The sequence below is a fragment of the Chelonia mydas genome, chromosome 9, assembly GCF_015237465.2.
Source record: "Chelonia mydas isolate rCheMyd1 chromosome 9, rCheMyd1.pri.v2, whole genome shotgun sequence".
Lineage (NCBI taxonomy): Eukaryota > Metazoa > Chordata > Testudines > Cheloniidae > Chelonia > Chelonia mydas.
In genome coordinates, this window is record NC_057855.1 from 72,455,661 (window position 1) to 72,481,760 (window position 26,100).

Genomic DNA, 26,100 nt, shown 5'->3' on the forward strand with positions numbered 1-26,100 from the left:
CTAAGGGCCTGTATACACACAAACTGCTACAGTGGCACTGTCTCATCTGTGCTGCTGTAGCACTTCAGTGAAGATGCTACCTATGCTAATGGAAGGGGTTCTCCCATTGGCATAAGTAATCCATCTCCCCGAGGGGCGGTAGCTAGGTCGATGGGAGAATCCTCCTGTTGACCTAGCATTGTCTACAGTGGTGGTTGGTCGGTTTAACTGCATCGCTCATGGTTGTGGACCTTTAACACCTCTGAATGACCTAGTTAAACTGACCTAATTTCCTACTGTACACCAGGTCATAAATTAAAGTGACTTGGTTTTCAGAGTGCCGAGCACAGATTGCTGCTGTTGACTTTAATGGGAGTTGAGTGCCCAGCCTGAAACGCCAGGTCACATTTTAGGTGACTACCATTAGATACCCAAGCTGGAAAATTTTGGTCAAACTATCCTGAAAACTCCCTACATCAAGTTGCCTTTTTTTTACCTTTCATCCACTTTTTTTATTACTCTCCACTTGGTCTCTGTCAAGGCTGATTTCCCCACTCTGGCACTCCAAGTGCAGAAGGTGGGGGCCCGCAAGGACTCTAAAAATTAATACTTGCCAATCCAGGCTTGTATTAAACTCCCAAGGTTACAGCTTTTCTCTGACCTTGGATTGGTAGATGCTGCCACCACCCAAGTGCAAAACCCCTTTGAGAACCCAGGAAGGCACACTTAGGAATTCCTTCTCATGGGATACCCTCAAGCCCTCTCCCCCACCCTCCCGCCCTGGAAAGAGCTGAGAAGAAAAACAAAGGAAATCAGCTGTTGTCACCAGCTAATTAAACAAGAACACAAACCTCTTAGGACACACACATCCAATTCTGTTTTTAAAAAAGGTAAATTTTATTAATAAAAAAAAAAAGAAAAAAATAGAAAAAAAAGAAAAAATTTAGGCTTTTGCTAGATTAAAAAAAAAAAATTACGAGGATTAAGCATCAAGAATAGCTCTCTTGAGGTCCAGCTTAAAGCAAAACAAAAGCACCTGGAGTTAGCACAGAGGAATCCACAAGCCATAAAGAAATAAAAGGGATAAACCTAATTGCATCTTCCTAAACATTTGTTGATCTACTTAAATATCTGGGGTTTTAAATGAGTGGTTTCTAGGTATGATACTGATAATTTTTCAAGCTTCTCACAGCATAACTGCTCCCTGTCTGCCTGTCCCCGAGAACAACAATAAACAGACAAAAGGGGAGTCTTGTTTCAATTTTAAAAAGTTTTAGCCTTCCCATTGGCTCTTTTGGCCAGGTGCCCACTCTCTTCTCTTTACCTATGCGTAGCAGTGAGACTTTTTAACCCTTTACAGGTAAAGCAAGTAGAGAACAACTACTAAGAGGGATTTTATAGCTAACTGGCTGGCTGGGTTCATAAAAGGGAGCTCTTCCTTCCTCCCCCCTTCATTTATCACAGCCTCCCTAGTTTCCAGCCTTCTGTTGTTGCTTTACAGTTCTTTTCTCTTCCCTGCTGTCATTTGTCCAAGAGCTTCCAAGTGTCATGAGTTTACTGTGATGTGTATTTGGTAGGCCTGCCACCTGCGGTTCAGCCTCACTCATCTAGAAGGTCTAATTCCACCTGTGGACACTGAAGGCTGCTGCGGAGGCAGGCTTCTAGTGGATTGTCTGTTCTGTTCTAGATAGGTTCTCATACCAAGCTCATCATCGTAGTATCTGAATGCCTTCCGACAGTACATTAAGCAACATGACTGTGACTAACATCTGTTGTATGTGTTCGCTTATCCTCTGCCCACCAGTATCACCTGTCCTGCTTGGGTTCATTTTCACCCAGCTGTTTATCCATGAGCTAATCTCATTCAAGCAGTAGGCCATTTTGGTGGTAGTACTGAGGTGGTAGGTGGTGAAGGATAGATAGAGCTATGTGTTATCTGGCATCGAGTCCATGTCATCTGACCAGTTCATCTAGTTGCTGCACGTACATGTTGAAAAGAATTGGGGAGAGAATTGATCCTTGTGACTTCACAAGTGTGGGGTCTGATAGGAAAGATGTAGTTTCCCATCACTACTTATTGGGTATGTCCCTTTAGAAAAGAGCCGGATTGTTTTAGTGCATTATTCTCGATCCATACCACCTCTTTCCGGTCAGACAGCAGTATCTCATGGTTGACAGTGTTGCGTACTGCAGAGAGGTCCTGGAGGATGATATCCATTGACAGGAGATCATCCAAAAGTGCTACTAAAATGATTTCAGTTCTGTTTCTCCTTTGACTGCTTTGCTCCTGAATTCATGCAGCGAAATAGCAGCTTGTAGTGAGAGCAGGGGAGGAAGTGGGAACAGCACTACTGCAAATTCCAAAAGTTCAAATCATAAATCTATCCACCAAAAATCATAAAATTGGCTTAAAAATCACACATTTAAAATAATGAATGTTGGGTTTATTTGCCTTCTAGCTTTTGCGTCTTGAGAGTGCATATGGTTCACATTTTGCAAACTTTTCTCTGTAACCATTAGGGCTAGATGCGTGGTGTTTTTTTTGTTTTGTTTTGTTTTTTTTTAAATGAAAGCTGAGATTCTCATGCAATGTGATTCCAGCAGTTGGGGTTTAAAGACAATACTAAAAATTGTGAAAACTCATAGGAGTTGGTCTGCTGGTGGGCTCAGTATTAGCACATGCCCTGGGTCCACACTGTGCACCGCAATCCCCAGTAAGGCCCTTTGTATCTGCAGCCAGACCTCTGCCCCCCCAAGAAGACCCACTGCTTAATAGCCATACCCTAGCTCTGTCTCCCTGAAACCTCAGCCAGATTCCAGTCCTTTTCCCTCCATGGAGACCACATCCATGAGTTCCCCAGCTACCACGGCCCAGACAAAAACCAGCACCCACCCAGCTATTTCAGATCCTCAGACATCCCAGCTCTCCATCCAACTACCCCAGGCAACGGTGAGGTATTTGAGCCTTCCCAGTTACCTGAGAGATCTTCCAGCACTCCCCTAATTTAGCAGTCCCAGACATCTGCCAGCACCTCCACCTAATCCAGCACTCTTAGATACTTATTTTCCTCCCTTCCTGCCCTAGCCATGTAGCTGCCAAGCTTTGTAGAGCTCCCTGTCCTCATCCTCCCCCCGCCCATAGCTAGTTGAGGAAGTGTGCATAGTCCATAAACTGAAATGTACGGTCATATGCAAATTATATGAAAATATTCAAAAATAGTTTATTAAACATGCCAAAACTGTCACATGGAGATGCACAAAACTTGCCTCAGTCAGGAGCAGCAAAAGGGGACCGTACCGTGCAGTGAGGGGAGATGGGACGCTTCATGAACAGAATAGGGTTGTTTAGCAGTGGGAGGTGATGTGCATCAACCTGGCCCTTGCTACGGTGACCAGAGACCATCCCCTAGGGTATCCCAAAAACTCTGGGAACTGGCCAGTCCCGAAATTGGTTAATCCGAAGGTGTTTTACATTATAAGTTTCAGAGTAACAGCCGTGTTAGTCTGTATTCGCAAAAAGAAAAGGAGTACTTGTGGCACCTTAGAGACTAACCAATTTATTTGAGCATAAGCTTTTGTGAGCTCACGAAAGCTTATGCTCAAATAAATTGGTTAGTCTCTAAGGTGCCACAAGTACTCCTTTTCTTTTTACATTATAAGGTTATAGGACATCACAGTTCAATACTTCAGGCTCCAAGTTTAATGTAATTTTGAAACTGAGTTGGGTGGAGAATGTCCTGTAGATAGAAAATATCTTTTTCTTTAAGAATCTTGAAGTACTTCATCAAGAAGTATGTGGTAGAGAATCTGCAACAGCGCCAGCAAAGAGCGGGTAGAATCCTAAGAGGTGCTGAATCCTGCAAATCTCGTTACTGTGCATGAGGCATCCATAAATACTTTAAACAGGAGCCATGTTAATTACAAACAGTACTTGGAGCATGGAAAAATGCAATGTTTGAAGAATAGTAAAATACTAAATTTGTAGGGGAATACGGTATGTATTTTAAAAAAATAAACTTGACCATTAATAAGCACCTTTTAAGACCTAGAATTACTAAATTATGATCAGTTAATTTTGGACTTTAGATTTCACCTCCCACAGAAACACAATATTCTGAATTTACTATTCGGTTCTTTGTTGAATTTGCTAATTGCTTCTCATCTTATTTCTCCTACTTTAGTATACAGGGGTCTATTAAGCTATGTAATAATAGCTGGCTACTGTAGCTTCGATTTAGAGTATCCATGTCTTTTTGGTAATGGTAAAAGACCTGCAAATACAGCCTACAATCTCACATAAGTAGGCAGCAATTAGATCTGTGGAATGCATATTTTTATTACTGTTTCCTTAATTGTTTAGTTACATTCATACATGATTTTGCTTTCATTTTAATGATGAGTATCATTAGAAGTGGAAATTCTCATTTTCTTCTGCTGTGGAGTAAATTTTCCAAATCTTGTACAAGCTAAAGGCTTGCCAGGTCACAATGCATCATAAACTAGAATTCATATATTGGGGGGAAGGAGAATCTGACACATTTATACTGTACAAAAAAAATTAATAGGCAAATTTTACAATGGTCATCTGCTATTTAATCTTAAATTAAATACTACTGTAAAAAGCCATTGTCAAGGGCATTATAGATTTTATTTGGGAGGAGTTATAGTTCTGCTAAACTTTTCAAGATTTTTTCTGACTTGAAATAATAGTCTTATTTTATTCTGGTGCAATATTCTATGATCTTCATTTCTAGATGAATTTACAAATTATTTAATCTTATTCAAATCTGCTATGTTCAAAATGTTGTATTTTGTATCTTGAGTTAATGCTTTGAGGATTATGGATTAAATTATTTCTAAAGATGGGAATTTGAGCCTACTGAAATGCTTATTTGTATCATCTACACTATTATGATGAATTTCTGTCTGCCTTTCTCTGCAAATGTTTAAAGAAGTTAGATATAAAATATGGAATAGGTGTAAGTAAAATTTTGAAGTATTTTGTGTGTTGCTTGCATTCATTACCATATGTTGATCACTGTACCACTTTTAATCTCCAACCACTGTCTGTATTGATCATACTATATTGCATAGGTGATAATGGTAGATGGTTCTGAAGTGGACTATTATAAAATCCTAAATACTCGCCTCTGTTGATTTATAAACACTGTCCAAGCATCACCATCAATGGCAGCTAATCTTATTCAAAATAGTCACGTCATTGCAGTGTTGCCATAAATTCCTGTAGACAGATTTTAAACTCAAGTTAGCTTCTGCCAAAGTGTAATTGAAGGAGCCCTATTTCTGTGTGCCAGCTATCTGTCTCAATAAATGTAAAATCGTGGTTCTTTTCAGAGAGCTACATTTACTGTAGATATTAATGAGCTGTTGACATGTGAAATTTCAAGGATAGATGTTAAGTGATTTAGAAAAGTAATTTGCAATTCAAAATGAGGAGATCGGCATTTAGTTTAAACTTGAAGTTGCTAAAGAGAGGTATATCAAGACTAAAAGTTGATTACTTTGTGAACTGAATGTATCTCCCACAATAAATGTTCATGCATATGGGACTTTTTTTCTTAGCATGTGTTCTATTTTTATTGTACTACTTCTTTTATGTTTAATTTTTGAGCATGTTGGGGTGGATGGTGGAGATAGAAGTCTTGAGGGGGAAACTCTTCAAACTAGCTTTGTTTCTGTTTCTGGAATGAAGATTCAATTTAAATTGCTCCCTTGTCTTTCACAGAAAGGGTTGTGTAAAATTTCAGACTTTTTAATATTCGTTTGCACCACTTCACACACACTGGAGGTAAAAAGAACAGGAGTACTTGTGGCACCTTAGAGACTAACAAATTTCTTTGAGCATAAGCTTTCGTGGGCTACAACCCACTTCATCGGATGCATAGAATGGAACATATAGTAAGAAAATATATTTATACATACAGAGAACATGAAAAAGTGGAGTAAGAGGCTGGAGTAAGAGATAAGATGCTGCTTCTCTTCCTGTTGAGATTTAGAGGCAGTTCTAAAGCTGTCAGTCAAGGATAGGTAAAGGAACATACCAAAAATGTTCTGCCTTTGTAAAGGGACTGTGATAGTCATCTCAAATGCTCCTATTTTGTTTGTTTGTATTATATTATAAAACTATTAAGTTTTATAATATAATACCACTCACATTATTTGTGTTTAACTCCCATCCTTCCTCTTTACCCTTTCACTTAGGTGACGTTATGAAGCTAATAAATATTTAATAGTAAACCAGAGAGGGAAAAGGACTCTTCAGTAATGCATTGGTCTTTTGATTCCTCTCCAAGAAAAGTGAGGAAATTTGTTCTCTGGGTCAAAAGATTTAATTCAAATATCTTTTAACCTTGATAATTAAGACTAAATGGCAAGAATTTTACCGAAAGAAATGAGTGGTTCTGGTTAATGAGTGGTTCTGGGAACCAAGGAGGAGTCAGTTCTATTTAACTGTGTTGTGGAGCATGTAACTATGGCAGAACGGGAACTAATAAACACAAGAGTTTCAACAGGTAATACATGAAATAAGTCATTTTATAATCAGCTCCCTAAAATCAATGTGGCAGTAGCTTCCCTTGCAAAAGACAACTATTTTGATGGAAGGAGACTTTTTTTCCCTGAGAAATCAAATAAAGGATAGACACATACGGGCTCTCAGGAGAAATCATGAAGCATCAGCAGCTTTGACTTGTTTTACCTCAGCTATTGTGGCATGACATTCAGAAAGGCAGCCAGCCTAACAGAGACATCTTCTACAAAAGATGTTACCTGCTGCTGCTTTTGTATTGAGTGTATTCATAGGTGCTCTGAGTTTCTTGAGTTGATCCATTTCCTGGAATGATGCTGCTTGGTGTTACCTTTAGATTGAGGCCCAGGAAATCATTTACATTCTCAGTGGCAGGTTTCAGAGTGGTAGCTGTGTTAGTCTGTATCAGCAAAAAGAACGAGGAGTACTTGAGGCACTTAGAGACTAACAAATTTATTTGAGCATAAGCTTTCATGGGCTAAAACCCACTTCATCGGATGCACGCAGTGGAAAATACAGTAGGAAGATGCGCACGCGCACGCACACACAACATGAAAAAATGGGTGTTGCCATACACACTAGAACGAGAGTGATCAATTAAGGTGAGCTGTTATCAGCAGGAGAAAAAAACCTTTTGTAGTGATAATCAGGATGACCCATTTCCAACAGTTGACAAGAAGGTGTGAGTAACATTGGGGGGGCGGGGGGATAAGCATGGGGAAATAGTTTTACTTTGTGTAATGACCCATCCATTCCCAGTCTTTTTGCAAGCCTAATTTAATGGTGTCCAATTTGTAAATTAATTCCAATTCAGCAGTCTCTTGTTGGAGTCTGTTTTTTGAAGTTTTTTTTGTTGTAATATTGCAACTTTTAGGTCTGTAATCGAGTGACCAGGGAGATTGAAGTGTTCTCCAACTGGTTTTTGAATATTATAATTTATTGACGTCTGATTTGTGTCCATTTATTCTTTTACGTAGAGACTGTCCGGTTTGGCCAATGTACATGGCAGAGGGGCAGAGTTGGCAACTGGCTTTGTTGCAAGGATAGGTTCCTGGATTAGTGTTTTTGTTGTGTGGTGTGTGGTTGCGTGTGAGTATTTGCTTCAGGTTGGGGGGTGTCTTTGGTCAGGGATTTGTTAAAACTGTTCATAGAGACCCTAGATAAAATGGTAGTTGGCAGACCAAGAAAATATCCTATACATGGTTTAGCAGATAAGAGTTCAAACCCTTTCCAGAGCCAAAGCATTCCTTTGCCAGGCTTGATCACCTAGAGTTTAAAGAAGATATTCTGGGTTTTTTACTAGTAATCATGACTTCAAATTCAAGAGTTTGAAGATCAGACTTTTGTTCAGATTTTTCCCTTAGCCTCAGACAGAAATTTCGTTTGACTACTTGAAGGCTTTACCCAGAATTCCAGATTCCATAGCAGGAGCTGTGAGCAAATGGCATTCAGACAACAGATGAAATTGCTTCTAGAAGTAAAGTTATTCCTGTCTTCAGTTTTGTATGAGAAAATTAAATCTGTAACAACAAAATATATATTGAAACAAGCAGGTAGTATATATGTAATATTTCAGGTCCATATCCAGAAGATAATTCAACTTATTCCAATACTGTACAGACTTCCCCATTATCAATCCATCTTTTTTTGTAGTCTGCTAGGACAGCTGTAAAAGGGGAAGATTCTAGTCCTTGAGAATTTAAGAGTAGTGTACTACACAGGATTGGACCTCTGGCATTGAGCGATCAACACTAATCCCAGAGAATTTCCTAATTTTGATTGCTCTACAAAATAATACATGAATATCTCTATCTGATATGACCATTTTTTAAATTTATTAAAATCCTGATAGTTAATGCTCTTCCTTTCAGACTTTCTACCTCTTCATGGGTTTTTATCAAGAATTTTGCTATCTTTGTCACAGCTGAGATTACATCCCTATCTGTATCTGGACAACATTCTTTTCAGAGTATTTTGAGTGAAGAATTGACAAGTTTCTACTGTCACATAATGCAAGTCATACATAGATGTATTATAAATTCTGAAAGGAGCATATTCATGCTTTTAGAAAAGATTCAGACTTTAGGTGATAAGATCTTGGGAAAGGCATATCAGAGGACAAGACTATCGTGATTCATTTAGAAATAGTGGCATGCATACTTAAAGAAATCATACGCTCCTGTAAACATTGTTTGGGACATAAGAGACCATTATAGAGACTTTTGATTAAAGTACAAGGCACAATACTGGCAATAAAAAGAGGAAGCTTTATCTTAGTTTTAGATGTGTCAAAGGTGTACCCTACTGAGAAAGATTAGACCACTGTTGTCAATTTTTCACAGAATGTCCCATCATTTTATTACAGCATGTTAATACTGCTGGTAGTTCTTGCTGAAAATGTATTTAAAATAAAGGACGCATAAAGTTAGATTAGTTTTAAATTTAGGAAGGCCAGTCTTACTCAGTTTTACATAGGTGGGTTTTTTTTGCACATTTCTTGTGACCGCTGCCCTTGCTTGTTCTGACAGCCAGACTGCGTTCCATATTCAGGGAAACTTACAGCTAAGGTGGCAGGTTCCCTTGGCAAAATAAATCTTGGTGGCTACATTTTTTTATAATCCCAGAAGAGGCAGATTAAATCATTTTCAGGTATTTGTTTCTCTGGTATCTCAGGAAAGAACAAAAACAAAATTAACCAGTTTATCTCTGCACCATTGGGGCATACTTGATTGATAACTTGATAAAGGGCTGAGATCTGAGTCAAACTGCTTCTTGACTGAATCAAGTAAGCATCTTTCATGCTTATATTCTATTGATTCCAGATAATAAATACACTTAAGTTTTCACTTTTTTAAAGCTTTCTATGATTATGAATTCTCTCTATACCCCAGTGAGGCAAATAAAATATTTGCTTCCTTTTACAGATGTGTTGGCTTTCCTAATGAGTGCTAATGGTGACAGCACTGCAGCTCTTTCCTCTACTTAAAATGAAAAGCGTGGTGGAGGAATTGTACAGCACCGTGAGGTCTCTTAGAAAAAAGACCTAGTCCACTTGGGCCGTAAAATCTTAAACTTTAGATTCTGTTAAATGAGGGCAACTTTATTTCACTGATAGCAGGATTTTCTGTTATCTTGAGGGAAAATGTCCTATTTATGTTCCTTACTATTTCCCTGAAGTAACTGAAGGAATTTTGTAGGTCAGTTTCTAGTCATGAACAATTAGACATTGTTTAGAAGACATCTGTCTTTCATGTGTTAACTAAGCAACAGAGTAGAGCATCTCCCTCTGGTTCTAATGAAGTCTTTGTCAGTACATATAACTCTTGTGAAAAACATCCTCCTTTAAACACATGAGTTGAACTCAAACCCTCATCTTAAACTTTTCCATTTCTGAATTAATCAAGGAGGAATTATGATTTTTTTCCCATCTGGTGCAAAATGCAACCTGCCTTTTTTTCTTATCTTTCTCAAAAGTTTAAATAATTATTACTCAGTGTTTTTAAGCTTCTGTTATAGAAATTTTTAAAATACTCCAACATGGCAAAAAAAAAAAAAACACAAAAGAAATGAATAAAGTGCAATTAAAGAAACAGACTTCACTTCAGGTTTCTATAGGTAATAGTTTTCCCTTTGCTTGATTTTAACAACTTTGGCAATATTCTAAGCTCAAACCTTATCTTTCTTCCCAAACGTGAGTCTTTAATTTATCATGTAAATTTACCGGTCCATTGAAGAACACATTCTGGCTTTGATCACTTTTGAAAAGTCCCAACATACTTTAGATAATTGGTATTAGTGTTAAATCCTGTGAGGTAGCATCTCTTTTATTCTAGGTGTGGTAGAATCCTTTCATTTTATCAGTATGTTTATATTATGCTTGCTTTCTTGCTTCCTTCCCATAAAAGTAATATTTAAGTTTTACTTAATCTCTTATCCATATAATGGAAAAGCTCACTCGTTAGTGTGATGTTTAGAGAAGTGTCAATAGGAAAAACTTAAAAAGGGAAGCCAGAGGACCAGCTACTTAAAAGGAAAAAAGCACAACTATTGACTGACTTTTGTGCTGAAATTAGTAAATTGACAACCTCCTTTGCAAGTGGGAAAGAGCAAATATACTGGGAAGCATTCAGTGAGTAGTGACAAATCAGCAGAAATTGGTTCTTTTGGTTCAGAATATAGAATATGTAATTCTGTGAATAAAAAATAATTTTCCTGAAGTTCTGCAGAGTCCCATAAGCAGTATTATAGATATCCAGTAGCTATATTTTTTAGTTTTTTCAACCAAGGTGTTTTTTTTTTCTTTTTTTTTTTCATTGCAGGAGAAGTTACTATGGAGGAAACTGGGCCAGTTTTAGCTTTTCAGGATTATTGTCCTGGATTAAGGAAAACCAGGTAAGGAACTATAATGACTTTTTTCTCTCTCTCGTCAGGTTTCTAGTATTCTATTTTTTGTGAAAACATTCGTACATAACAAATAACTTAGGAAGTGCCTAGTACTCTTTGGGTATTACATATTTAATAAATATTAAAGCCAGAAAAACAGAACTACCATGCATCTCATTTTTATACATGGACAAAACTGGAACATTTTATTTAAAATAGATAACTCTTAAACAGCAGTGCAAGTAGGGCAGTCCGGTCCAGAATGCCATACCAGCATATTTATAGCCAGTATGGCGTACCTGAAAGACACAGGTGGAGCAGAACATGGGGCCGCTGGGTGGCCCCATGCTGGCAACTCCTCCGGTGTGCCTGTACCGCCCCAGCCCCGCCTCCACCCCTGTCCTCTGGCGGGGCTGCTGTACAGACCCCAGACGGACCCAGCTGTGTGGAAGGGCTGGGGTAGTAGAGCCACGACAGAGGAGCTGCTGGCGTGGGGCCACCCAGCAGCCCCACGTTCTGCTCCTTTCATCGCTGCAGTTCCGAAGTCTCCGGCACAGCGGGAGGACAGTCTTTCTCACTCCCCCCCCCCCACAAGGTAAGGGATGTGTGGATCATGGGCAGGGGGTGGTGAGAGCGTGGGGGCTTCGGGCTGGGGGCGGGGCGGGGAGGAATCCTGTGGAGGATCACATGAGGAGTTCAGTGTCCCCCCTTGCCGCCCCCCGTACTGGTAAGAAATGAATTCCACTTGCACCACTGCTCCTAAACTAAACATCTGGTAATCTCAGTATTATAACTGTTGACTGTAGTACACATTATCCAAAAAGACATCTGAGGTATATCTTAAAATAAGATAGTACTGTTTTGATGTATTTCATGTCAGTACCTTAGTTTTCAGTACTACTGAATTCTTTTATGAGTATAAATGAGACTATACAGCCACATAATAGGTATACTTTATTAAATGAGCTTTTATAGACTTCACCCATCATGGATATATTCTGAATTCATTTTATCTGTTTGTAAGAAGTGTTCTGTTCCATTTCAGTGTCATTAATGGATTAAAAAAATACTAATTTGCACTTACATGGAATATTCCAAGTGAGGATCTCAAAGCACTTTATTGATACTAATGAATTATGCCTCGCATCACCGCAGTGAAGAAAAGTGTTATCAGTATTTTACAGAATATTAGAACTATTTTATATGCTTACGTAGCTTGAAACTGGACTACGTTAATGCTCACTGTAAGACTTTTAGTGTGCTCCAGCAGGGTTTGCACGGGCCAGTTAGTGTACAACATGTTACCACGGATTAAAAATCTTACGCTCCTCTGATGCAGATAAAACCACCATATAGACAAGCTGTGGCAGAGCTAAGAATACAGTCCACATCTGCTTTTGGGGGTCATGTGGGAACATAGCTCTTTATGCTCATTCTGTGTCCTGTGTGTGATATTGGAGGCGGGGGGGGGAAGGGGGTATATGTATATTAATGTATACACACAAATAAACTGTGTAATCCCAGTTGTTGGTATAATTTATTTCTGGACAGATTGCCATGGTTTTGGTATAGTTATCAGATCCTGCCTCTGAAAGTTGTCATGTAGCCAAGACAAACACTTTAATTTTAATGCAGATAATGCATTTTTCTATAACCAGGGCTTATGTAATTCATGACCGTCCATTCAAAGCTTTTTAAAGAGGGCACTCATTTAGAACAAGGGGGCATTTGAACTATTTTAGCAAATGGATATGCACAGTTACTGCTTTATTGCTTTTAAATTCCTGTTGGGATTATCTACTGAAGTGTTGTGAAGCCAGCTAATCCATAGGAAATAACCGCTCCAGTTTAGTCACGTGTGCCTATTTATATTGATTTATACTAAAAGGAATAGGGCTGCTCAATATCAGAACTTAAAATTGGAAGTGAGATCACCACTTTCATATATGTCACACAGTCGTCTGTCTGTTTCATGGTTTTCTTCCTGAACACTTACTCCTTCTGAACCAAGCAGTTAGCCAAAATTCAGGATCTAGCAGGTTGTTTCCATTAGGGGGAGAAACTGATGATGAGTTAGGTATTTAAGTACAGTCGTGTCTATTTACAAAGATTGTACAAATTCCTGTTTCCCTTAACACAGGAGGAGTTAAACTGCCGGAGTCAGTTTCTTTCCTCGCAGTTCCAAGCCTCTTTCCAGCGCGCACACACACACACACACACTCTCTCACTCACACACTCACACTCTCTCTCTCTCTCATATATTTATATTTATTTTTATATATATATATATATATATATATATATATATATATATATATATTTTTTTTTTTTTTTTTTTTTCTCAGGGCCATGCTACAAGTCTTCCTCTTGACTGTTTTAGGTGCTTCCATTTTGCCTTCTCTGTCTGTTTCTATAGCTTGTCTCATTTGTACATGCATGCATACCTCAATTTTAACAATATCCAGCCACCCTTGGTTTGCATTCATTGATATCACTCCACTCTGGATTAGATTCTTGCATGTGGCCTGTGTTTTAGCTGGTGGCTTCTATTGTTTCAGCTTTTAATTCCATAAAGGAGCTTAATTATTTTGTAGACATATCATGAATCTCATGGTGACTGTTATGTCCATTAGCTTCAGTTAGGTTTCATCCAAATCCAGTCATAATAGTGCACAAACTAACTCAAACTTCAATCTACTTACAATACATTGTGATTTTGAGTAAGTAATATAGATATCGGAGAGCATAACCATTTTAGCTAAGTTTTAGCTTTATCTAACCTACCTAGCAAATCCTAAAATCTTCCCATTCATTCAGTTCTTGCAGGAGCTCTCTAGAGGAAGTGTACATTGAACAATAAGAGATCCTAAATATTAAAACTTTCCATAAAAGGTAATGCTCTGCTTTCAATCAGAGTGACAAGGTGGGTGAGGTAATATCTTTGGACTAAATCTGTTATTTAATATTACTGTAGTTAAAGTCCTGTTTGGGAATTTTGGTGCATTAATTTGGAAAACAGACAATGCCCTTTCATTTTTTTCATTTTTGATGAAGTACAAATACAATCACTTTTTACTTGACATTTTTGCTTTTTAAGTGTCCCTGACTCTAGTACCCTCTAACATTAGCAGATATTAATAGAAATTATATGTAGTAGCTTTTTTCTTTAATTCTAAATAAACTTGAAATTGTAATGTTTCAGTAATTTTTAAAATGTTGGAATCAAATTCCAGTTTATTTTACACGATGTTTTAAAGTAACACATAAATTACACATCAAATAGATAAGGCAGTTGGTATGCATGGGTTACCAGGAAATGTAAAAATATCCTTATTTTAATATGGAAATCTGTTCAAAATTTTATCCTTATGACTTCAAATATCTTAATACATTTGCCTTTTAACAATGTTTGCTATCCACTTTCTTTCACTTGCCCCCTACTTGGCAACTACAGACTAGATACTACTTGTAGCTGCAAGAACTTCTGCAAGACTGCCCCCTTGTGACACTGCATTTTATCCAACAGGCACTGAAAAAGTTACACAGGTTACCCAGATTTGAGACTAACTTGAGAGACTATCATTTTTTATTTGTTCTGTGCTTTCCGTATTTTTGAAAAAAATTAAGAATTGCACTTTGTGCAGAGCTATAGCATCAGATCACTGAAAAAACGGTCCCAAATGCTTTGGGTATTGTGTAAGAATGCAATCACTATTTACATGCATTCTCCATCAGGCTTAAGAAATTGAGAAGCATAATTGTATATTTTCCTTTCCTTTTACACTCTTTCAGTCCCTTCTGAATCTCCTCTGCAACCTACCTTATTTACGGTGAGCATGATTATTGGTGCACTTTCTTTTATTTCTGAGCTAGCTCTCTTCCCACACCTCAATCAGACATAGTCTGTAGATACCTCTGCCCTACAATCAGACTAAGTTGGGGGAGGGCATGAGCAGCAGATCTCAGTCCTCAATGTACACATTACAGACACTGGAACACCCTTCCTTCTACAAAAGCATGTGGATCAAGATGGCCTTTCAGCATTTGCTAAAGTTCAGTGGTTTGGGGCTCATTTAGACCAAGGGTTTGGAGTTAATTCTAAAGGTCATGTCCCCATGAGAGAAGGCCCTGCCAGCATCTCTTCTAAACAGTGTGGCTCAAGAATTGTGGATCAAGCATTGTGGATCCAGAGCTGCTACTTGATTTCCTTTTATCTAAAACCTTGAATACAAGAAAAGACCCGAAATTCTGTGTCACTCTAAGTGCACCCAGTTACAAATGGAGAAAAAGTCTGTTGCTCAAGGTTGTCCAGGAAGTCCATGGCACAGCTAGGAAGAGATGGCTGATCTCAACTCCCATTTTATGCACAAGACCATGTTGCCCCATTCTCTGTTGTTGTACTGGCCATATCCTTTTGCACAGACAGCACAGTCTATTTCTCCATTACCTTTCACTTTAACTATGTGACTGTTCAAATTCTTTGTTTCACAAAGCCGATTGTAAGATGAGTAAACTCTTAATTATTTGACAAAAGCAAGCTTTACAAAGTGTCTAGAGCAGGTAGGTTCTTTTTTAAATACTGTCCCACAATAATGCTTCTCTTAGAAAGAGGGCGGGGTGGTACTCCTATAAGAAAAAACCCTACCTCTCCTCCAAAGTACATAAATATGCTACATCAACAGATCAGATGACCCCCCCCCCCCCCCAAATAAAGCAACAGAAGCCACAGTGCTCTCTCCAAGAGCTCCACTTTATAAATAAATTGACATATACATACAAACTGCACAAAGTAAATGAGTTACCAAGACTTGAAAGGAAATGCTAGCACTGTTTCTTATAATGAGATCATCAAAACAGCCAGCACGACTATGAGGATAACAGCATGCTAAACAATCAGCAGTATATCGTACCTGATTTACTATTATGCTGGAGACAATTGTGCAGACCGGTGATTTCAACCTTTTTTCAGTTGTGGACCCCTAAAAAAAAAAATTTTGAATGGAGGTGTGGACCCCTTTGGAAATCTTAGACTTAGACCCCCAGCGGTTTGCAGACCACAGGTTGAAAATCATTGGCGTAGATTGAGTGAGTACTTTGCACTAGAAGGGCCAATAAGGGGTTCTTAGTTTTGTGAAGATGCTTCGTCATATCTTAGATCTTTCATAACCTATTAATAGCAGTTGGGGGAGTGATGAAAGATGTCACATAGGGGCTCAGTTAACAATAAGACAAATGTTTTTTGTACATTTCTTAACCGCTTTTGGTAATTGTATGGAAAGATGAGTTTCTTCCTTCTCTGTGATGCTAAAAGAGAACTTGTACGTGCCCAGATTGAAGATCAAGAGGAATCTTTCTTATTCTCTGAGTAGTTTGTGTCTGTTTGCCACTGAGGCATTTTACAAATGTTTTGTTTCAGGTGCTCTTCCAAAAATAATCTAATGGCTCTTGTACTTAAACAAGCAGGATGTTAGCAAGAGCTAACCTCTTGGGAATTGACTGTTGCACTCATTTTCTTTCCAGAGAGAGGTTTCTTCCTAAAATCTCATCATTTGACCTAGGTAAATTTCTAGCCTGACTAGCCACTTCTCAAATCACTTCATTCCACGGTGTGGTCTCTAATACAGGAGTTCTCGGCCAGAATTGAGGGATCAGACTCTTCGGGTGTGATTGGTGTGCCAACCTGTGCTGCAGTGCTTTCTTTAATCTAGCTAACATGGCCAAAAACTGCGTCTTCACTGCTATAGCACAGGCTTCAGCGTGGGCTAGCAACATGAGTACATACTTAAGGTTCCCATCGTGCCTGTACAGCCCACACTGAAACCTGTGCTGCTGTATCTTCATGGCTATTTTTACCTCTACTAGCTAGATTAAAGCTTGTGTGGATATGCCAACCTATTCTGCAATCCCACCTTGGACTGAGTTACAGTTATGGGAACTAACCTGTCAGATGTAATACTAGTTTCTTTTTTAAATAGCCTATTTGATATTGCTTGCAAGCAAAGTGAATTTTCACTTTAACGTACCATGTCAACATCTGCCTGACATAAATAGGTCTACAAATTTGAAAAAGAAAATGCACGAATAGTCTCTGTTTTTACCTTAACTTGCTTGATAAACTTCCAGTAGAAAGTCATCAAATACTACATCAGTCAAAAGATGTATTATCGGACTTTGAAGTCTTGTATTTCACCATGAATTATAAATGCCAGCTCTCATTTTAAATACTTTTATTAGTGCACACCTGTGCTCCTATCTAAACTGAATGAATATCTAGCTATGGGAAACTATACATTTTAAGCTGTACAGTGGCATAAAAAGGAAATGTTCTTCAAAAACATCACTAGAAAGTTAGATTTGATGGAACTGAAGTTTATTTCAATTTACAATAGCATCCAAGTTGGTAACATTTTAAGTTTAAAAAATTAAAGCACTCTTCTCGTGAAGCAGAGTTCAGAAAATTTCCTATCTTATATTTTTTTGTAAGGAAAAGACTGATGTCAGAGAGGATAGTGAAGATTGGAGAAAATTGATCCTTGAAACAGAAGCAGCTATTTCTCTTAACAGGCAGGATAACACCATTCAGCATGTAGAAGATGTCTGCTATGCCTGGTAAGTATAAGTAGTATGGAAGATATATAAACAAAATCCCTTGGTATAGCTTTTTATATTGCGAATTAATTACATTGTAATGTCAGTAAAAGTGATTTTTTTCTTCTTTCATCTATATCCTTTTGGGTTAACGAAAAAATGTAGCATTAAAAATTGCTCTCCGAAAGTCCCGTACTTAAGTCTCCTGTACTTAGTTGAAGGTGGCTGATCCTTTACTGGCTTTGCTTCAGATTTGATATAATAAACATTTTGGGCAACTTAGTGAATAAAAGGCTAATAGTTCATTTCTGATTGGAAACCAGCAATAGGGGGTGTTTAGAGGTGCTGTGAACTACTATATTTATTTGTTGTACTTTACCTGAATGCAGACCAGGAAGATGCCCTAGAGAATTATCTTTACACTCTTAACTAAAATCTCTCCCATTTTATGGTAGTTCTAAATAGAAGAACATAGGTAAAATGAATGTGTCCAAACAGTACTTCAGTAATATAATTAACATTGATATAAAAATTGCAAGAGTGATAACCAATTTCAGTTCTTAACAATTCAGACAATAAACAAATTTAAGATTGGAGTGATATTTTAGATTGAATTGTCATGAATGAAGGGTCCCTTTTAATGTAGGGTAAATTCAGCTAAGCATTCCTGTGGTATATCTACTTTGTGAATTTGGGAGCCTAATGTAAGTATCAGAAACCAGTCCATATGTACCTTTTTAATACTGGTTCAGCATTGAAAGGTGATAAAATGTTTAACAGGGTAAGCCTTAGTTTAAAACCAATACAATTATTTCAAAATCCTATATTAATACAATATTGGTTAAATACACAAATCAGGCAGTTCAAAAACTAACAGTTTCAGCAAAATTGCTGATATAAAATAAAATCTAAACATAATGGTGGTAAACAGCAATGCTATGTGGTACAGAAGCACAGCAATGCAGAGTGAACATTAGCAAACCTCAGTTTCAAAACTGGGTAACTTACGTGCATTTAATCTTATATTTTGTAGCTTTTGCATTGAATTCAATTGTTTTTTTATTCTTAAGAGGTCATAGTGGATACACACCTCAACTTTAGCCTCAATTTCTCAAGTTACTTCAAACTGGACTAGACAAAGCATTAAAAGAATATTCCATTCATTTTTTGTAAATAAATGTGGAAAAAAGTTAGTTGAATGTAAAAAATAGCTTTATGCACCCTGTAGGTGACAGAAATCAGGATATTCAAAAGTTGAGGTTTGCACACTAGGTTATGATGCAGATAAAATTTAAAGGTTCCATTTGTCTTTTAAAACTACTGTGGCTAATCCTGGTTATATAATCACTGCCATAACTTTATCATAATAAATGTTCAAAACCAGTACTGAAGTAGGATTAAAAGTTTTAGTCTCTCTCAGATATAACTAATTGCCAAAGGGGTTGCATGCTGAAAAATGGCTCTGACCAAAAGCAGACTCAAAAATGGGTTAACTAAAAATATTTTCAAATATTTTACAATTTGTACAAGAGAGTCTTAATCTGAATTTACAGATTAGTTCTAGTTTTCTTTTAAGCACCTAACTAAGTCTAGGTCATTTAATAACATCATGTTTGCTCTGCTTTCTGCCACCAAAAAGAACTGGTAGTTGGATAAAAGTAGCAAACAAAAAGTTTGCCTAAACAACTTAAACTTTTTTTGAGAGAGTTGATCATGGTACTTCTGACAGCTTACATGTTCTGTCTGGATTTTGTTGTTGTTGTTTCTTAACTTTATAACGCCTATGAAGTAACCATTAAACATTTATTTTGAAAGAATAAACAGCTGGGTAGCAGTATAATATATACTGTGCAAATTTGAAATGAATGGCCTCAGAACAAAGTGCATCCATCAAAGGAGAAGAATACTGTTTCTGCAACAAGCTGTATTGAAAAAAGGCAAATGGCTGAAAAATAAATAGTGAACACCTGTGCTGAATAAATTAACCAGCTGGTTGGCAATTTTTCATTTGACCTATCTGAAGGGGTGGCTGTTACAAGGCATTAATAAGACACATTCACTTTGAGATATTCCTTTGTTACTACCATTAATTGATGAATGGTGGTAGATAATATTCAAAATTTACACAACAATTTGCCTGCAGATGTATCCTTTTTGTGAATTAGTAGAAAATTGTCTGCCCAAAGGTTTAATTTGAGTGATTTTTCTTTTTTTATAGACACAGTTGTTACATTATTCAGGGATGGTTATTCCTATAGGAAAGATGTCATGACTTTGGTTTTAAAAAGGGGCTGGACTTCTATTATAAAATGAGTAGACCTGAAAATCATACAAATTGAGATGTTCATGAAGGGGGAATTGAATAGAAATACGTTAGTACAGTGGAACTTCCTTATATAGTGAAAGTTTGATAAAATAAACTTCCATTTACAGTGAGGTGGAATGCTTTGCAAAGTCCAAATTGAACTCGGGTTGTAATGAATTTCTGCTTAAAGTGAAATAGTTCTGTGAATTCAACTTGAGGCTTCCACAACATCTGCATTTTGACAGAGAAGAACTTCGTATGTAAGGATACAGCCAGGGTGAAGTAAGACCTTCATTTTAACGTTTAAATAAATATGTATAGCTTATACATTAAGTTTACACAAACACTATATCCTATTATACAAATAAATACCACAACAATATTGAATTGATTTCTAATTGTACAGGTTAGCCGAAATTAATTTTCAAAATATTTTCTAAGGAAAAAAGTAGTCATACTATATCATTTAAGATATTGTAGATAGACATTAACACTATATAGAGAACATTAATGTATAAAAAGTTAATATAAATCAAAATAAAAATGACACAGCAAAACCGTGATCATTTCAGCTTTTTTGTGTGAACACTTATATGTGAATTATTTTTCATTGGACTGTTCCAGTATAAGTGTATGTATAAATATTTATGTATATTGTATGTTTATGATGGATTCTGAATATGTAATGCTATGGTATAAAAGTTTTATTGACATAGGTTGAGAATAGCTGCATTGCTCGTGTGCACTAGAGTCATATGTGACTTTTACAAACGGACCAGAATGAGTGCCTTTCTACCAAACCATACTGGTGTTTATTATGCCCCATTTACTAGAAAAACTTTCACAAATTTTGGGGAGTTTCCAATGTGATTAGCTGTTGTTTTTACCAAAGTCACGTGATTTAATACCATAAGGCACCTTAATACCATACCAACTGTATAGATATCAGACAGAAAAGTAAATCAGAAATTTCTAAAATTACATAATCTATAAAATTATGGCATGAAGCCTCAATTATTATTTCAGAGGGAGAGGTATTCCCATCTTTCCAAAACCTCGTTCTAGAACTGACTGTTCCTATGTTTGTGGAACCATAAACCTGTCTATGGGTCCAGGACTGAATATTCACTATCATGCTCCATTGTGTAACTTTGGGGAAAATTTCCATGATGGCCTGGGGCGGGAGGAGCGTGAATGTTTGTGTAGCAATTTTAAATAAAAATGACAGCTTGAAATCTGCTCAGTTTTTTAGCATGAGTTATTCAAAGGTGTATATAATAATATACCACAAGGTTCTGCAGTGTCACTTAGCCAACTCTACTTTGGGTGGGAGAAGTGGGTGTATTATACTTGGAAAAAATCTACACGGGACCAACAAAAGTAAAGTTCTAAATTGTAGTAATTTTAACTGTAATATTCAGCATATTATCCTTAAACTTTTTTCTTTCAGGTTCCGCAGCCTCTATCCCATCTGAAGCAAACTCCATTTAGAATATAAATGAATAGTAATAAAAATTTAATAATATACTCTCTACTGAAATGCCAATTTACTCAACTCCCTGTGGACTGGCTTCAGCAGGGTTAAAGATCAGGGTTCAACAGGGTTAAACAGTTAAAGATCTCCGCATGGTGCTTGCTGGCATATCCCTTTTCAGTATGATCTGGCCAGCTACAGCAGGGATGGCACTAGTAGGGTCTAAAAAAAAGCATAAGTAAATAAGTGAACACTCACAGATGCTCCCATCTTCCTCTCCTTATGCTTGTGGCAAACTAGGTCCATGTCACTTCCAGAAGGGAAAAGTTCCGGTTCCTGCTGTGTGTAAGGGGCTACCTCCCCTCCCCCTGCCAACTAGGGTGACCAGGTGTCCGGTTTGCAACTGGAACATGCGGTTGAAAAAGGATCCTGGAGGCTCCGGTCAGCACTGCTGACCGGGCCGTTAACTGTCTGGTTGGCAGCGCCTCTGTGCTGCATGGCTTCCGGGAAGCAGCCATCATGCCCTCCCCCGCCCAGAGCCTGACCTCCTCCCGGGTCCCTGCCCTTATTCCCCTCCCCCCACCCTGTGAATCCCTCAATCCCATCCCACAGCATCCTCTGCACCCCTAAACCAGTCATCCCCAGTCCCATCCCAGAGCCCACACCCCCAGCCGGAGCCCTCACCCCCTCCTGCACCCCAGCCCCCTGAGCCAGCCCGTGAGGGTGGGGAGAATGAATCATAGAGGGAGGGAGGGATGGAGTGAGTGGGGGTGGAGCCTCAGACAAGGGGCAGGGCATGGGCCTCGCAGAAGGGGCAGGGCAAGGAATGGGGCAAGGGTGTTCGGTTTTGTGCGAGTAGAAAGTTGGTAACCCTACTGCTAATGTGCTCGCCACTGCTGCCTTTGCTGCTATGCTGGGGATGATTGTGAGCCAGTCCTTATGGCTTGGGTCACTGGGGTCTCTATGAGGTTCCTGGGTACTCCCAAACCCAGAGGTGGGGAGTCAGGAGAGATGCGACCACATGTAACCATGCCAGCTCCTCTGCCTGCTGCTTCCTTGTAGTAACCTTTTCTTCCCAATCCAGAATGGCACCCCTGGTTTGGGGAAGGGCTTATTATCCATCCCCTTACGTATGCAGGAGCCAGTAGGTTTATGCTGCACTTCTGTACAACCAATCAGACACAGAACCCTCATCAAGCCTGTAGGGTGGGGTGTTGCAATCCTTAAAGGCGTCTAGGGTTTTCTTCCAATGATGACTCTGACAAAGTGCCCCTGCCTCTGAGGAAAGGGTTGCATTTTGGTAACACTGCTGTTAGGAGAATTTTATATGTACTGATAGCCACTGGAATTATAAACTGTACCCTTGCAGATCACCTTTAAAATCACAGTTCATTAGTTTTCAGCTGAGCTTAAAATGTTTATTCAGTGCCTTAATGGCTTGTGGTAGAAAGATAAAAAGATAATGCAAAATTGTTGCTGAATTGCTTTCACTTATAATGACATTGATTTGATTCATCTCAGTTGGTAGCATAAACTAAAATTTCAAGTTCAAAAGTACTAGTTGCTGAGGTAGACTTCATTGAAGTCCAAGATGAAAAAGACAGATGAGATTAAATGTGGAGTTCTGCTTTATAAGGGGAATTTTAAAGAATTTTTTCATTATGAAAATGAGGAGGACTGAGCAAAATACTTGCTACTTAGGGTGACCTCCCTTCTCGGACCAGGTAGCCTTTACTGTAGGCATATTACAGATTAATCAGAACTGCACAAAGACATGCCTTCATTATAATATTTTACTTAAGCTTATTTCCTGATGATTAGATACAACCTACGTTTAATGGCATTCTGGGTGTATGTTTGTATTTGGTTAACAAGTGAACTATGCTGCTTTAAAAAAAAAGTTTTTGATACTTGAGGAGACTGGCCATTTCCCATGTTCATATCACCTAAGTGGCTAATTTCCAGGATTTTGTTAAAGAGATGTTGAGGAGGAAGAATCTATGGCTGCTGGGAGGCAGGGACAGGTTGGGACTCTGCTTGCAGTGAGTCTTACTTAATCATGCTGCTTCTCTGCCAGGAACCTTCTTGTTGCTGGTCACTGGTGTTCTTAGTGAGTCTCTCCTACTCTGTTTCTAGGTCCCACCTTATCCTCAACCCATAAAGTAGTAGTGAGCAGAATGAGCTTGCAGTAGGAGCCAGGGTCGTGGTGGGTTAAATCTAACGTTAGCAGTAGCCAACAGCTGAAAGCAGGGAGGCTGGGAGAATGAGGCTCTATGCTTGCTTGGATGGGTGGTGGCCCTTCAGAAGATCAAAGCACGTGCTAACAGGGAGAAAACTCTTGTGGAGGTGGGGATGAGCCACATTTTGCAGGAAGTACAGGGGCCCAAGGTATGCATGAAGCAAGAGTAGAACTTTTCCTTGGGGCCCTATAGGTTTACAGAATACACATATCCTGAAAATTACATGGTTATATGGGTCTCATATGGTTATTAAAGGGTTAATTATTAATAGATGTTATAAATGTGTAACATATACAAGTAGTGTGTATTATAGATGGTTATAAGCACATCAAAAATGGTAATAGCTTATTATAAATCACGATTATAAGCAATTTATTGGATTCCATAAGAATCTGACAATTGATTAACTATTTATTCATTAATCCTGTATATTAAAGTCTCATTTATAAATTTATTTACAAAGTGACTGAATTGTACATACATAAGCCCTGAATACTGAAATCTGAACCACATGGGTCTTCAGTGAGACTCCACACTGGAATAAGGGCTGGTTTACGTAAATCAGATTGCAGGATTAAGACCAAAAAATATATTGAAAGCTCTTATGTGCCAAAACTTCAGTTCACAATTTTGTATTTCTCTTGAACAATTGATAGACTCATAGTCATAATATTCTTATTCAAGTCAAGTATTCCTTATTCTGAGAGTAGTCCCTTTGTCTTAAATTACTTTGCTTTTCAAATATCTTCAGTGACTTAATGATTTAGGCTTTCCAACAGGTTTTTGTATCCATATAAAAACATTTCAAATGACCTTTTAGTATCTGTTTATTTTTAATATCACACTCCTTGTTGTTCTATTTTGGCAACTAACATCTGCTGCATTGTTTATCATGTTGAGAGTTGTAAGAGTTAGTTGTTCTGTTAATTTGCCTGGTCTCTCGTGTTTTTTTAATGGAAAATAAAAATACAGATACGGAGTTTGCAAGTCTACTATTTTATATATTAAAGTAACCCACATGAGTAATAGCTTTATAGTCAGAGAACCAGAGTAGTTCAGCTGATCCAAATAAGACGCCTGATTTGGACCAGGCAGATGAATCTAACAGCTTTCATGAAAGGGCTGCTGACATTTTCCATTCCTTGCAGTAACTCATAATGTTGCTTGAAATAAGTTCAGTTTTAAGGCTATTTTAAAGACTCTTTTTTTTAATCAGTCAGGATTTAGCTGAAGACGTTAAAGAAGCTGGTGCATTGCCAAAGCTGCCAGCCTTTGAAGCTTCTGATACTCGTGAGGCTGCTCAGGAGTCTGAAAAAGAGTGCCTGCCGGTGCAAAGCCAGTCATTAGGGACCGAGAGCTGTGAAATATCTCCAGAAAGTGTTACGTGCAATGATCCGGAGAGTATGACAGAAAGGAAGGATGCAGAAATGACCTCTGAGAGAGAGAACCTCTGTGATGCAACTTCTGACCAATCTGCTTTGGAAACAGGAAAAACAGAAAATGTATCAACTGCAGAAGCTGCTGCCTTGGAACCAAAGAAAATTACTTACACGCAAATTGTTAAAGAAGGCAGGAGATTTAATATTGATTTAGTTTCCAAGGTAGGAACTAGTTGACTTTCTTCATAAAAATACATTTACTTCATTAAAAAAAATTGAAAATACCTTGTGGACATTTAAGGTTTAACAAGGCGGTCATAACCTCACTGGGGAAAAAAATTTGTGCTCTAAAGTGGTGTGCATGTTATACTTTTTTAAAATGTCTGTTCAGCGTCACAACACAATGTGTGGTCTTGAAGGCCTGGGTGTTTTAAACTAAAGAAACCAAAAAATATCAGCTCAGAAGTACAGCTGTAATAGCATATTTCCCTGCAATTGAGAGCTTCGGTCAGAGGTCTAAAACTCTTTTCTGACTACAATATTTAAGATAAAACGGAACAAAACTATATTTAGCAACAGAAGTTCATCTAAATGAAAACTTCAGATTTTTTTCAAGATGCAGGGTATTTTTCATATCAACCATATATATATTTAGGGAGTTCTTTTAAGCACACTTTCCTGAACCCAAGAAATTGCTCCTTTGAAGCCATCATGGTTCTTCATTAACAAGTATTTATTAGAGAATTTTTAGTTTCCGTGTCATTGACACAGTGGATTGTAATAACTTGCCTATTGAAAAATATCAGAGGCAATTAGTCCTTAATATAACAATTAAGCTGATTGAAGCTGTGTGTGTGTGTTCGTTGTTCTGAATTCCTACTCTTGTGCTGTTTTTAATTAGAGCACAGAGTTCTCAAAACCAGGTTCTTTGCTCTTTGGCTACTTCACAGTGTATGTACAGTATACATAAAGTGTGAGGGGGCAAGACCAGATGGCTACAGGAAAGTAGTGAGAAACAGGTACGTTAGCCCCAGGCTAAACATATTCCTGTTACCATGGTAACCAAATGGCAGTTGCTCCAGGTTAATCAAGACACCTGGGGCCAATTAAAATCCTTCCAGAAAGCAGTGGAGACAGCTAGGTTGATTGGGACACCTGAAGCCAATCAGGGGCTGGCTGAAACTAGTTAAAAGCCTCCCACTTAG

At 38.1% G+C, this 26,100-nt stretch overlaps 1 protein-coding gene across 7 annotated transcripts in view; it reads left to right on the forward strand.

Annotated features, from left to right (window-relative positions):
• CHM (CHM Rab escort protein) overlaps positions 1 to 26,100 on the forward strand; it is a 132,547-nt gene that overhangs the window by 27,060 nt on the left and 79,387 nt on the right. For 3 of the 7 annotated variants that reach the window (XM_037908078.2, XM_037908079.2, XM_043521922.1), the window contains exons 3-5: positions 10,846 to 10,918; positions 17,394 to 17,518; positions 24,733 to 25,117. In XM_037908078.2, coding sequence (XP_037764006.1) covers positions 10,846 to 10,918; positions 17,394 to 17,518; positions 24,733 to 25,117 — 583 coding nt within the window. The other 4 variants (XM_043521923.1, XM_037908081.2, XM_037908080.2 and 1 more) reach the window with 4 other exon arrangements.